Source organism: Alligator mississippiensis, chromosome 9 (genome assembly GCF_030867095.1).
Source record: "Alligator mississippiensis isolate rAllMis1 chromosome 9, rAllMis1, whole genome shotgun sequence".
NCBI classification, from domain to species: Eukaryota; Metazoa; Chordata; order Crocodylia; family Alligatoridae; genus Alligator; species Alligator mississippiensis.
The window spans coordinates 8,615,473-8,630,559 of record NC_081832.1 but is presented as its reverse complement, the minus strand read 5'-3'; the positions used below and the strand labels follow the sequence as shown (position 1 = coordinate 8,630,559).

At 39.1% G+C, this 15,087-nt stretch overlaps 1 protein-coding gene across 4 annotated transcripts in view; it reads right to left on the bottom strand.

The window, feature by feature from the left end:
- Positions 1-779: 779 nt before the first annotated feature.
- The window catches only part of LOC102565812 (serine/threonine-protein phosphatase 4 regulatory subunit 1), a 32,704-nt gene continuing 18,396 nt past the window's right edge, over positions 780-15,087 (bottom strand). For all 4 annotated transcript variants that reach the window (XM_019484493.2, XM_019484494.2, XM_006271757.4 and 1 more), the window contains exons 12-20: positions 14,295-14,509; positions 13,225-13,314; positions 12,359-12,544; positions 11,838-11,999; positions 10,856-10,956; positions 7,204-7,324; positions 6,573-6,707; positions 5,453-5,594; positions 780-4,088 (exon numbers count right to left, since the gene is read on the bottom strand). In XM_019484493.2, the coding sequence (XP_019340038.1) occupies positions 3,934-4,088; positions 5,453-5,594; positions 6,573-6,707; positions 7,204-7,324; positions 10,856-10,956; positions 11,838-11,999; positions 12,359-12,544; positions 13,225-13,314; positions 14,295-14,509 (1,307 nt within the window). In that variant the 3' untranslated portion in view covers positions 780-3,933. The remainder of the gene's footprint in view (positions 4,089-5,452; positions 5,595-6,572; positions 6,708-7,203; positions 7,325-10,855; positions 10,957-11,837; positions 12,000-12,358; positions 12,545-13,224; positions 13,315-14,294; positions 14,510-15,087) is intronic.

The window sequence follows — 15,087 nt, the reverse complement described above, 5'->3', positions numbered from 1 at the left end:
TGGGATATATCATTTATGATTACTTGACAAACTTCTCAGAAATTTGGGGGAAAAGAGGAAATCTGAAAGAGAAGGGAAGGATTGATCCTTGGAGAAGACGGGGAGCTGGAGAAGTAAAGCTGGGGGAAGGTCTAGAAGCCAGGCTTAGGGGCAAATTGGGTGGAGAACATGAAAGAAGAAAAGGGGAACTTAGATTAAAAAAAAGAGGGAGTGCAGGAGAGCATTTTGGGAAGACCAGATGGGCACTTGGGGTTGGGAGAAGTACGGGGAGTGGTCATAGCTGGGGAGAAGTGTGAATGTCCTTGTCAATGCATGGAGAGGCAAGCACTTGAGGAAGGATACACAGAAAAAAGCAGAAATAAGTATATGCAACTATAAGAGTGCAACACTGAGATGGCCAAGGGGAAAAAGAAAAACAAAAATGATCCAACAGCGCTCTGCCCATGCCGTGTTCTCATCCAGTACCCTGGCTACTTCACCCTTCCCCATATTAAATGAGTTCTGATGCAACATGAAGGCTGGGAACACCAAGCACAGAAGACTGGGGAAATTCCAAAATTAAAAGTATCAATGACAACATTACATTTTGCCCAAACTTGACATTGCTGTTAAATTTAAATCCTAACCTAGCTCCTTATGGTTCCATTTGAACCATATAATGAATCAGTACTGTTGACCATACACTGCCATTGCAGCCTCTAGCATTATAACGGACTCAAGTAGTGGAAGATGACAAAATGCACGCGCTGTTTGTGACAGATCTGGCCACCACTGAGACATTTCGTAAAACAGTTGCAGAATTTATTGAGATAAATACAAATAGAAAGTTACATAGATTCTATATTCTGACAAGTGAATGGCACTTCCAGAGTGTCTTCACTTATTTGGACTCTAAACAACACTGTTTTTACAGACACGCAAACTGCCACTAGGGCAGTGTCCGGTTAGATGCCAAAGGTATATCATCTATAGCGGATACAGTGAGTTGGAATTCTAAGCAACATGACTAACATGCTTTGGATTACAAGTGCCCGATAATTTTCTACAGCAATATTGCACCACTAATGTTATTTTCATGTCCCTTAGTCAAAAGTGATTTTAAGAAATTATATCCTTGCAGCTTTTGTGAAAGTAGACTAACTTTTGCTGCATCTGCAACATACAATTTTGCATAATTTAAACAACCCAGAGAATTGCATGAGAATACATAGCTTTAATCTTCATTGCATACATGTGTCTGGTATGAGCTGTAAAGTGCAGTCTTTAGCCATGTTGAAATATTTCCAGTATAAAATAAAAAACAAAATTGTAAAAAGTGCACCAAATTAATAGAACTGCACACTGTCTAAAATTAAAAGGAGAACTGTGTCATTTCCTCTAGTGCATACAACCGTAGTTTAACAAATTTTTAAAAGCTCTAGTTTAAAAAAAAAAAAAAAGTCACATTATTTAAAATGGACATGGATCTCTGGAGCTAGAGAGGTACCAAAAATCTTTAAAAGCACAATTTTTTTTTAAAGAGATTTTGTGAACTTAGCTGGTGGCTTTTAAAAACCAAAAACCAAAACAAAACACCCCACAAGTTTTAATTAAAGAAGTCCCATTATGAAAACTATCCCACCTTTGTAAAGACACCCACCCAACGGACATTAGGGTTTTCTGGTAGATTACTGCAGGTAAAGGTAACTACTTAAGATGATTGCTGAAACAGAAAGCTGGGTTGTGTTGACGTTCGAAGTAACCAGTTTATATACAGTACATTAAAAACATATCTATGTACACTTAAAAAAAAAAAAAAAGTTGTGATCAGTGCTTGGAAACTGAATGACTCGTTAATAGTCAACAAAAATAAAACCTGGTCAGAACAATTTTAGAAAATCTGAACTCTTAAAAAATATCAGTATAATGTTAGCATTAGAAAAAAGATATTAAAACTACAAAAAATTAACTTGACTTTTTTGCTGAGAATCTGCAGTCATAAAAAATCTGTTTGCATTGAAGAGGCATTTGTTTAAAATTATAAAAAAATTAAGCGTAGAACTTTGTGGAATTTACAGAGCTTAGACTGTTTACTGAAATAGGAACTATATATTTTCCCCTATAGACTCTAAAAGCACCTATGGTCTTGCAAGCAAACAATTTATTACAAATACTATACAGTATAATTCAAAACTAGTTTCAGTGACATTTATACAAAATTGAACCTTCCAAAAAGTACAAGAGTCAGGCTGAGAAAAGCTACTTCCCATACAGCTGACAATCCAGTTAAAGAGTAATATTCTTAACTTCCAGACAGTTGAACTACTTAATGCTACAGTAATGAAATAACGTAGATGGAAATAGTCTCTCATTGGTCTATTTACAGACTGAGCAAACACTGAACATAATACTTTATCTACCATTAAATGAGACATTTCCCCAGTATATAAACGTTCCTCTTTAAACAAGGTTATGGCCCTGATCCAAAGCCCATTAAAATCAACGCGAGTCTTTTCCCCCCAACTTCAGTGGACCACGTTAGACTTAGGATGCAAGGGAAAACAGGGGTGAAAATGGAACAGCCAAAGGCATCAACATTGTAACTTAAGTTGGCATTTCACAAAATTGTTGGATTTAATGAAGGGGATTTCATTCTTTTCTTGTAGGAAGTTCCTGGTTAGATATATTGAGATCAGGTTAACAGTCTTAACGTCCCAAGTGCCACCCCAGTCAATGTTAGTTTGTGGGTTTTGTTTTTTTCTTGTTTTTTGGGGGGGGTTTTGCTCACCTCCAACCCCCATAATGACAACCACAGACAGTTGTAAAAACTGAATTTGTGAAGAACAGTAGGTCAGCCTCCTTACTCTGCAAACCTGTGCTTCACCTCCTTTGGAAACTTGAGACCACAATATTTTACAAGAATCTCCTCTCGTTGTAGGAGATCATAGATTCATAGATTGTAAGTTTGAGAGAGGCAGGCTTCAAGGAAAATGACTGCTGAACCTCATACAAGTTTCTTCATGTTATGTGAATGTGCATGTGCATGCCCCCCTTTTTAGATACTCTGCAAAACATTTAAAAATGTTAATCTCCTACCAATGTAATTTTAATTAAATGAACTGTCTTGAGGGCAGAAATGTTTGGGGAGATAACATTAAGTGTACAAAGAAAAGCTATGATAATGCAGTTTATAAAAAAAGAAGTAATAAGAAAGAGCCACAAAATACAAAGCAAGTTAATCCCGCTGTGATTTAAAGTATATCAGATGTCTATTAAAAGGTAAAAGGTGATCTATGAACATTAACTTTTACTTGCCAACTGTGCTGTTCAAAGTGAAATGGCTTCTTCGATCTCTCTCACTGATAAGAGATTAAAGTTCTGTGAATTATTTTTGCCAAGCTGCAGGAGCTATTCACATATATATACACACATTGTTCATTTAAAATAATAAAATGTAATATTATAAACAACATAAAAAAAACACAATAAAATGGGGGAAACATTTTCACTTAAGCATACTAACCTTGGGCTTCAAAGCTTAGGAAGTCCTTTAAGCTTGTAGCAGATTGCTTTATTACTGGCATTCATAGGGGTTGTACTATTTTTTTTAACTGTATTAAGAAACATTAACATTATGATACTGAAATGTTACATTTGTGTAATTTCTTAATAAGAGAATATATACAATACTGAAATCTGGGTAGATATGAAAGTTACAGCCCACTTTTTTGAGAGAAAAAATCCCCGAAGTCTGACTGATCAGCTAGTATCCATAGTTGAAGCTACAAAAATGGTCATTTAGTGAGAATTGTGGCATTGTCAGCGATCCCTTTCCTTTCAGTTCAGGTAGGCAGCCAACTGCTCAGTTCCTTTCTCCTCCCCGTGAATCAGGCAAACCAAGAACACAGGGCATGTTAACATTTTGATGTTCAGGGTTCATAGCAGGTGAACAGCTCAGTTTTGTTTTTCAATGGAAGTGGTCTCCATGTTATTCTGTTTTAGTTTTACAGTGGCAAAAAAGCAAACATCTTGGTCTCTGTCAGATTGTAAAGCTAGGACAGTTTCTTCCACAGCTTCTAGATGAGGATTGCCAACACTTTTAAAGTAAGCTAGAACAAGGGGGAGAAGGGAAGAAAAAAAAAAAAAAAAACCATTATCAGCAAAGCCATACTTCACATCAGTGCTTCCCAAGCCTGGGGGGGGAGGGGGCGGGGGTCACTCCCTGCCTCAGTAAAAGTTGCACATCCCCATGCCCCTCTATTTCAGCTGCTACCACTGCTTCCCCCCACTCATTACCCTCAAAACACTGCAATACAGTACACTGCTCAGACCCATCACAAACTATTCACATTCTCCTATTAAAAGAAAAAGTAAAGTAAGTTTTGCTTCCCCACCCAAGTGACAGGCATGGAGAGCATGCATGGTGGTGGTGGTATAGCCTTTTCCTTCACACAGTTACATAAATTGTTCAGGGCAGTTCATCTGATTTGCAGGCTTGGTCTCCCTGAGGAAGTTAAAGCAAGCCCAAGCAATCCAGACAAGAGGAACATGTATTTTTCTTTCTTAATTGCTTTTACTATTGATTGGCAAAGACAAAACTATTTGTTGAGTCCTCATCATTTTTTAGAAGTGGCTCTTGCTTCTGCTGAGTCCTAAGTGGAAACCTACCAGCATGAGTGGAAACCTGGCTGGTGGCCACCATCATACTTTTTTTTTTGTAAAAGCCTTTGAAGAAAAAAAAAAAAAAAAAAAAGCCTACTTTAAAAAAGTACCTGATTTGGGTGGCTGGGGTGGGGGTAGGGGCAGGGGCAGAAGACAGCAGGGGAAAGATCAGAGGTTAGACAGAGTGGGAGGTTCCTGTGTGCCATCTTACAGAAAAGATAGCAGAGATGACCTGGATGCTATGAGGAACAGAGGCAGGTGCAAGGAGAATGAGTATGGCAAATAGATTTTGCAAAGAACCTTTTAAATATTCCACTAGCATTACCATGTTCTGAACCTTTTTTTTTTTTTTTAAAGAGATGCAAAGAAAGAAAGAAAAAAGACCTTCTCAATGGTCTTCTGCACGAATTTTTCATCCCATTCCTACAATTTACTGATTCTTCCTCTAAAAAGTAATCTGCAGAACACTGTGTGACTTCTCATTACAAAACATTACAACTGCCCTCTACTGGATGTAATGTCACATCCACTATATTAGATGTAATGTCAGCTTCAAAGGATATATAGTCCTGGAAAAAAACTCCCCCCCCCCAAAAAAAAAACACCCCACACAACACAAATGTGGTGTTGCCCTTTTGCACACTGATATGTTCTGCACACTCCCCCTAATTATAGCATACTTATTCTGTTGTACAGAGAAACTGAACATCATTTTGCTGGCTGAGCAAAGCAGTTTGTAAAGAACAGCACTGTTATAGGAATGATGGAATTCATAAGAAATTAGTTCTTTCAAAGGAATTATTTAGCATACCTTTCTCCAACAGTGTTTGCCTTAAAGCCTTGGCTAGCAGAACCCTTACATTTGGCACAGGATCAGAAGCAAGACTTAGAAGACTGGGGAGTAAGTGCTCAACAAACTGGTCAACAGGCATACACTCTTCCTCTACCACTGCCTGGGGGATAAAAGCAGAACAGAAGACAAAAATCTAAGACAGAACACACTTAGCAAGCTGAATCATCAATATCTTAAAATATCCAACCCCCACTTTGCAAGTTGCCCTTAGTTTGGTCTGTGTTTAAAAAGAAAGTTAACTATATAGAAAAAAACAGAATAGAAGCATGTTGTCTATTTCAGCAGCATTCTCAACACTTGACATTTACAAAGCAGAGGCTGATTGTTGTTTCTGTTTCTTTTCCTTCTTCCGCTGGCCATTCTTTTCACTTCCCAGTTCCTGGATGGACAGATCTAATCAATGCATTTAGGTGACCCAAAGAGATGGAAGAATCAAGAACTTCCTTTGTCCCTGTTCAGACAGGGACTAAGGTGGTCACAATTCCTTTAAGTGGTCCAAGCAACAACTCTTTCCACCTTTGTGGGTCACCTTGACTTTGGGGAATATTTTCCCTGGCCAAAAGGACAAGACGTACAGCTTTCGTTTTTTTTCAATTAAACCAAAGATTAATGCAGTCAACACCCATTTCCATTTCCCCTTCTGTTTAGACAAGCCAAGGCACTTCCAGAAGCACCTGTTTTTCTACCAGTTCTTGTCTGGGAACCTCTCTTTATCCACGTAGCCCTTATGAACCTTGCTCACAGCAGAACATTGGTTCCTACTGGTTCCCAAGATGGGTTTTATGGAACAAAGTTTGTTTTAGCATCTTCTACAGTTGATTTTATCATCAAAAGTGCTGGCCAAGACAGCTTAGTAATTTGGACTAAAATCAGATCACCTAAGCCAATAAGCTATAGTTAGAAGATGAGTAACATTCAGTCAGTACTGATTTTAGTCAATTTAAATAAGATGGAAGTCAATGGCTCCATATCCCTTTCTCAGTAGTGAAAGCCATTTATTTTCTTCTTAGAAGCATTAGAAACTCTCCCAAATATGCAAGTATACATTCAACATAGAAATATAAAAAGGCATTCCAACCTGACAGATGAAGGCAAAAGCTTGTCTTCCAACCCATTTGGAACAATGACGAAACCTCACTACAAGTTCATTAATGAAATTTAATCCCAATGCATTTGCATTGTTTGCATAGAACTTCTGTAGTATAGCCACAACCTGTAAGAAGATCAGGCATGAGATTCAGCTTGTGAAAGCTGGTGCTTCAGTTGCATCACATTCTTAAACACTACTTAGAGACGCACGCGTTTTCTAGAAATATAACATAGTACTGTGTTTCTGTAGGCATACGAGAAAAAGAGAATTTAAAGCTGTTTTGCTGGGTCTTATTTTGACTTTTCAGTCCCTTGTCAATTTTGACTAATAAAAGACCCCCAGAGCAAGGGGATTGGGGGGGGGGGGGGGGGGGGGGGGGTGTCAGACTCAATGATCTAATAGGTCCCTTCCGACCCTAGAAATCTATGATTTAAAGAAGTCATTTTAAAAGCAAACAAACAATATCAATGAATTCACATCAAACTCTAGACAAATAAAACAATTTGACCAGCTCGAAATTGAAACGTATTTGTGTTCAGAGTGTCTGCTTGAAACTACAGCTTCAACAAACTTATCAAGTTTAAGTGTTAAGAAAATAAAAAAAGAATACAACCCCTACCAGTTTGAAGGAGATCCACCTGACTTCAGATACTTTATCAGAACAGAGAGTTAGTGCAATGTGTCTTAAATAATCATATACATCATTAGGGTTGTAGAGTTCTAATATGAGGATCAGCTGTCTGCAATACAAATAGAAGGGATTATCTTTGGAAAGCATTAACATTAATTTCTTCTCATTTTTCCTTTCCTATTGATGGTAGGGGGGAGAAGGAAATCAGTATGGTTTCTTGAACAAAGCTGCTGAAAATGCTTGAGGAAAAAATAAATCACTGTTATTATGCAATGCTTTGGGACTTTTGTTCAATTTATTATGTATACATAGAGTATATATTATCAAAACTAGTCCATTTCAATTGAGTTAAATATATGAAAATGCAACTTCAGCAGTAAGGCTTTGTACAAACTGCACGTGTAGAAGGCACCGCTAAATCATCAAGGAGAATAATACAGAAATACAGAGCAAGGTTTTTATGGTTTCTCAGGTTCTTCTCATTCCCTGAATTATTTCAGGGAAGGTATAAATAAATATTTAAGGTACACAATGTTGGGAAAACTGCACATAAGGTATCCTAGCCTTTACAGCAGTGATTCTCAACCAGGGTGCCATGAAATCCTTTCAAGGGTGCTGGGGGTTGCCATGTAACATTAGCACAGTTAGGGATGCAAACAATGATACACAGCATAAGCTCTGAGTTTTCAAATAGGGATTAATGGTGTCAAAAATATCCCTCCCTTCTTGTGGTCTGAGTTCTTTGCAAAAGAAGAATTGTTCTATTACATTCCATAGTCAAGAAACAACTGAAAAGTAAGAGCTGGCATTTTCTAAGAGTGGGGGTCTTGAGTCTAAAAAGGTTGAGAATCGCTGCTTCACAGGAACAAGCCATTGGTGCAGCACTGCCAATCACTCCCAGACACCTCACAGTGAAGTTGCAAAGTTCTTCCACTAGATGTCAGGGAACCATCATGCGACAAACTGCTATTTTCTGCTCTGGGTTTATATTACAAGGATAGCATTACACCTGCAGATGGTATCCTAACGTTAGGATTTCTGTGAAAGCAAGTACCTTAGTATGAAAATGACGGAAGATGTAGGTTGTAAAATGCGTTATGCTTAATTTTTTAAATAAATAAAAATTGATTTTTAGCTACTGGCTAGCTATCTAAATACTAAAATAAAAACATCATTATTATAACTTCCACCAAACCTATTCCACCCTCATAACACACACAATTGCGTGAAAAAACCTAAATGAATCAGCTTACTTTACAATAAAAAATAGTGCTTGCAATAATGTTCAAAAGATTTTAAAGACCCGTATTGCATAGACCCATAATTAAACCACAATTAAGTACAATCAAATCTGCCAGTGGCTAGACAAGAATTAACATGCTCTACATGTTTCACAGATTTTAAAGCCAGGTGGGGTCATGCGACCAGCTGATCTGACTTCTGGTCTACCAGACAGTTTGATTTCACTACTTCTGTATTAAAGAGACAGAGACACTGTGTGACTGTAAATGTGAGACAGAGGGCGAGACTGGACCCGAATTTATGAAAAAGTGAGAGACAGAGACTGGGTGGGATGTGGGGAGGGGATACTGGTAGGACAACCGATCCTGAAGGGCAACAGTCATTCTGGCTGATTGGTGAACTCGGCCTTGCAGAAGTCTGGTGACCTGAAGGTGGGGTATCTGCAGCAGTCTGGCAGCTCATACTGTTGAGATATTCTGCAGTCAAGCTCAGAGGAGACTGTAAGTGTCACCCCTCCCTTATTCCGGAGTGCATATCTCTCAGATCTAGGCCTCCAGAATTCGTCTATCTTTTTCTTGACAAGATTGTTAAATTGATGTATTTTTAGGGTTCATTTGGATTAATAGGCTATGCTAGTGGTTCCAATTGAACTGTTGTATCACAGTTGTGAATTTTGTATCTAGAGTGAATTAATTATGTTTAAGTACTGTTGTTGTTACTGCTTATCTGTTCTAATACAAGTTTTTAGATTGCTTTCAGTGTGTTTGTGATTTGTGGTGATAGTGGTACCTTCCTGTGAACATATTTTACATCAGAATTAAAACTGCTTCTCAATTTTCTATCACCTAAAAAAATTTTTTTTAAAAAATATATGAGCAAAATATTTTCTAGGCCTTTGCTTCCGAGGCTCTTTTCTGTGAAAAAGGCTAAATGAGTCAACTAAATGGTAAAATGGAAAAAAAAATGTTAGAAGTGCACCAATCGATACATCAGTGCATATCATATTGGCGCCGATAAAGGGAAAATTGACATCAGCCAAAAAAAGACGACTGCTGGTAATGTGGCTGATAATGTTGCCGATAAATGCCCCATGCATGGGCACAGTTGCAGCATGCACGCAGTCAAGAATGCAGCCCAGCAGCTTGGAGAGCAGCACTGGGTTGGTAAATCGGGGGAGGGAGAGAGGGAGTGAGGCTGGGACATGCACTGACTAGGCGGGTCAGGGCGCAGGACAGAGCTGCAAGTGGCTTGTCCGGGGGGCCCAGGGAGGGGCAGGTGCAGCTCCCACCACTGTGTGCACCTCCGGGAGAGGCAAAGGGGGCATGGGCCCCCTGGATCTGTGCATGGGATGAGGGTGGGCTGCTCCTGTGGGCTGGGGCTGAAGAAGGCACCGGGCACTGGTTTGGGCCAGGGCTGTGCATGGGGCAGGTGGCAACGGCAGCACAGGGACGGCAACTACAGCCACGCCAAAATTTGCCATAGCCCCCCTCTTAGCACTACCACCACCCATCCCAAGTGCAGCCTCAGCCCAACAACTCCACTGGGAAGAGCCCAGCCCCAGGCTCACCCTTGCTTCATGCACTGATCCAGGGGGCACATGCCCCCAATGCCTCCTCTGGGGGTGCACGCAGCAGCAGGAACCCCCACCCTTGCACAAGCATGGCTCCATCTCATGCCCCACCCTGGCTGGGCAGCGCCTGCCCGTGCCCCAGCCCCACTTCCTCCCTCGCCGCGGAGACTTACCAACCCAACACTGCTCTCCAAGCTGCCAGGCTTGCACATCAGCAATCAGACTGCTATCAGCCAATATGGCTCATTAATAATTGGCCATGAGTATCAGCCCAAAAAATATCTTTAATCCGTGCACCATTACAAAATGTTTAATCAGGTAACATATACACTCCAACTACATACATTACCTACTTGTGCAGATGGACCAATTTTTCCCAATATCCATTTTTAAATGTGGACATCAGAATTGCATTCTATATTCCAATCTCAGTCTAATGCTGTAAAGAGGTAAAAGTCATCTCCCTGCTGTTTTGCTTTCTGTAGTTATTTAACCCTACCATCCAACAGTAATGTTGTCTGAATATGAAATAATGAGTTATGGATCACTGAAGGAAGTTAGTTAAGGCTTCCAGCCTCAACAGAGAACAGAGAGAAAATGACGCTCTCAACGAACATGTGATCCCTAGAGGTTGAGCTATGGCATGCTGGTGGGTCAGTGTGTTGTACCCTAAGCTTCTGCTACTCTCCCAGACCTATTGACTTTAAATGGAGTTTCAAGGTTAAACCTAAATATCTCCCTGCCCCATATTCAATTCCAGATATGAAACCACGACTCAGGATGTGGAATCGTATCACCAGAGGTTGAAATGATTACGTTTTTACTTACTCTGCCAGTTCATAACGAAACCTCCAATTCCTGCTGTTATCAGTCACCACAAATTCTTGAAGCTGGTAAAGGTACTCTCGCCTTTTGTCTGCATGAAGCAACTGAAGGAAAAGGTGTTCCACAAACAAGGTATTATTAAATGAAATTGATGAATCCAGCAGTTCAAAATAACAATTTGAAACTTTAGAAGCTGTACCCCTCTGGGATATTTTCTGTTCCTTACTCCTTGACATTGCTATTTATTTACATTTTCCTGTAAGAAAAAGTTGGATGTTCATAGAAAATATGTTTTATTCTCCAGAAAACTACAGGCCAGATTCTAAAAACTGTGGACATCTAGCTGTACAAGCTGAATTTTCCAAGAGCTACTGTACAGTTACTGAAAAATCAAGCACGAAACTGCATGATCAAATTAGGCACGCCTAACTGAAAAACTCTTTTTTAAAAGTCTTTTAGTCATACTTTGTTCACCAGTCAAGTAGTGAGGAATTCAAGTTTCAGCCCGTTCTCAAATAAGCACACAAGACACCACTTTGAAATGTTTCCAGCTACAGAGCTTTTACCCATTTTTTCCTTGTTGAACTTGACTGGAAAAGTGTAAAAAACGATACTGAAAAGACCACTCTTGTAGAGGGTCCCAAAAATGGATTAATGATCTAATCTGTTCCTCCCCAATCCCTAAATTAATCATAGTCCTTCCTGCTACAGACCTTGATTACTCTAAATAACACTTACTTTGCACTGGCTTGCAAAAATAAGAAAAGATCAGATACAGGAGGATTTATTTATCTGGGAATGGAATTCAAAGAATCATAAAAAAGCATTTAAAATAACATTTCTGAGGGAAAATAAAACAAAAAAGTGTTGGTTTGTTTTATCTGCCTAAAACATCTAAAGAAAGTTTTTTTCAGTGTGAAACACACAGACATCCCTATATCGACAAAAGTGAAAACCCATGTACTTAAATGACATTTCCTCTTACCTTCAGAAAGTCATAGAGATGTTTAAGAACCCCAATGCGCACTTCGTCCAGATCTTTCAAGAATCCATTAAAAATCGGCACTAGATCAGCTGCTGTTAGTTGATCCCCTAAAATAACAGCCAGTTCGTGTATGGAAAAAGCTAGCGTCCGACGTACCTTCCACTGTTGATAGTAAATAAACAAATTATCTAGATTAAACACTGTAACTGTAGAAAACACTGAAGTAATAGAACTGGGGGTTTTTTGGAGGGTGGGAAGAGAAGAGGCAAAAACATTTACAACAAGCTCTCAAATTCTGTACATGCATTATATTTATGAAGCTGCATTTTCTTAAAGCCCTAAGGAGGAGAGAGGAGTGTGGGGAGCAGGGGGGGAGGAAAAGCGGAAAGAAAGGATTTGAACATAAATTTTGCCCATTATCAACAGCTTCACGGTTTCTTGTAAACCTCAACATTGCTTGCTTGCCTATTTCTAATTTGTATATTGGTGTTCTAAATTCTTCTCTGAAAATGTGATTTTACCTGTACATCTGATGCCAAGGTCTCATATGTATCCTTCAAACAGTGCCAATTCTGCCTGCCCAGAGTTAAAGCCACCCCTGGGAGACTATAAGCACAGTGTTTTGCTATTTCAGTGTCAACAGTCTGGGCTCGAGCTGGGTCAGTCATTGACAAGTACTGATCTAATAAAGGCTGAGGTATGATATCCTAAAAATAGAGACAGTAAATTATTAAAATCAATAAATTAAACAAGAAGGAGACAGACCATCAGTATGGAAAGACATCTGTCCTAGTACAGCATTCTCTTTTGTGCCTCCAACCAGATGGCAAATGGACCAGGGGAACAAGCCAGGACAGTATAACAAAGTAACTGAACACCCTGCAATGACACAAGCCATCTTAAACTACAGGACAAGTCACCACCTCAGTGACTTGTCAACCAGCTTAGGTAGAGCAGAAAACAACATCAATCTTTGTTACATTATCAATGTTTTAGTAAAGGCTGAAACATTATTTCATCCTTGAACAATATCATTCTGGGTACCGAACCGAGTTATGCAGCAACTAGACTCCTCACAGAACTTCGGAGTGTCTTCTGCATTTTGGAACTCAAAACATTTCACTGCTTATGACATACAGGCAGCAGCACAGGGCATAAGAAAAATCCCCCTGCTTGGTGCAGCAAATACGGATTTTACTGAAATCAAGCTTTTTTTTTTTGCTTCCCAGTTTCTATCAGAATCATTAGGGTTCTGCCTACTGATGCCTATACAAAATTTTGCAGGTGACTGGATGCAGTGCTCCTAAATTATTGTGCTTCAGACAGAGAAGTGTCATTTAATTGAGCAAAGAGCCGCACATCACACAGACAATTCAACTTTAACCACCTGTAACTTTGATTTATCGTCTTCAAAGGGTAGATTATCTTGCTCTTTCTTTAAGAAGTCGCTGGTCCCATTGCGTGGCTCCTCAGAGTCCTGCAAAAGAATTATGCTTATATATTTCCATTACAGAATTGGTGGTTGGGATCTCTCAAAGCATCACACCAAGGCAATGCAATTCCATCAAAGAACAGCTTTCCAAGGGCCAAATACAGCCCAATTCCGTAAGTAAGCAACCATGAGAAAATATTATTTATGTAAGACCATGTTACTCTCTACCTTGTTTTGGGTGACATTAAGACTATTTTCACTAGTTTTTACAAAAAAAGCTATTATATTATTAGGTAACATTGCAAGGGATCTGGCAGCGTTCAAATGCTGGAATATAGTTGGGGGGTTTTTTTAATTATAGTCTGAAAAAGTGCTATTTTTCTGTGCCTTAACAGTTACTGACGAAACAGCTCAGTAGCTGCTCTAGGAAAGCCAATACTCCTATACAATCTTTACGCATTTTGGAGCACCTCAGGTATTTCCCCAAGTTATTACTTTTATTTTCCTACTGATAAGTGCTGAAAATGTTATTCTGATGGACACGTAGGACATTAGTAACTTCCTATGCATTAGTTTTAGCTAAAGACAAAACGAAGCACTGTGCAAAAGCTTTCCTATTCACCCCCATGTGCACATCAAGAGCATCATAAAACAGTAAGGCAGGAAGTATGCATTTTGTCACTGACTGATTCAGCCTCCTGCCTGAAGATAAGCGGCTAATTTTAGATTAGATACAGGAAGGATGAAGACTATTTGGTTTGCTGCACATGAGATTCCTGTAAGACCATTTATAAAAACCACAACTTACTAGTTCTTAGCTTACTTAGGCCCCCAAATAAATAAGAGCTTTGAATAACTTTAAAATGTGATATTTATTAAGTGATATGGGATAATTATTATTGTAATAGTTCTTAGATATCAGGACTGGGGTACTGCTGTGCTAAGGGCTATTTAAACAGAGGTAAACATTGTTACCATCATTAAAAGTCCACTTGTCTATCTATCAGGAATGACTGTATACTTACTGTGCTTTTCAGTATACTGGTAGTAGTTTGGTCAATCATGTTATCATGGGATGATGGAGAGGATGAAGCATTCTCTACTGTGGCGATGCTGGCATCCAAAGAAGATATTTGCTTCTGAAGTTTGCCACCAGTCTCTTCCCTTGGTTTGGTCTCATGATCTCGGATGGAATCAAACTGAGCTGCTCTGAGTGCAGCAGACAAGACTTGAACCTGAGCTGTTATTAAGTGAAGGGATTTCAGCTTAAAGTTTTCCTTTACACACAGTAAAGTTTTCCTTGCACTTGGTTTTAAAGCTACAATTATTTATTCCTAAATTAAAATCAAATGCAGTATAAGAGGCTAACAAAAAATAAAAATAAATGTACTACTGGCACAAAAGGGCTACGACTATTCGATAAGAGAAACAGAGACTTGGAAGCACTAACATTTTCAACAAAAGCATAATAGTTACTATTTCTATGTCCTGAATAGATTTCTGATAGACTCCAACAGTAATTAGCAAAAGACTATCCTATCCTTAAAACTATACAATATGTTTTATTATGCATCTTTTGGAATATAGGTACACTGGTTAAGCTGGGTGGAATTAAATTCCCCACCCATCTCTCATCTCATCTCCAAGTGGAACTTTCTCTTGGTCTTCTCCTGGAGCATCTAATCTCCCTCCTCCTCCAGAGCTCTCTATTCTGTTCTCTGCTGTTTTCTATTCTTTCTTTCTGCCTTCATCTTTTCTTGTTTATTCTCTGTAATCCCAATCCCTTTGTCTACTATCACTCTCTCAAATAGGATAGAC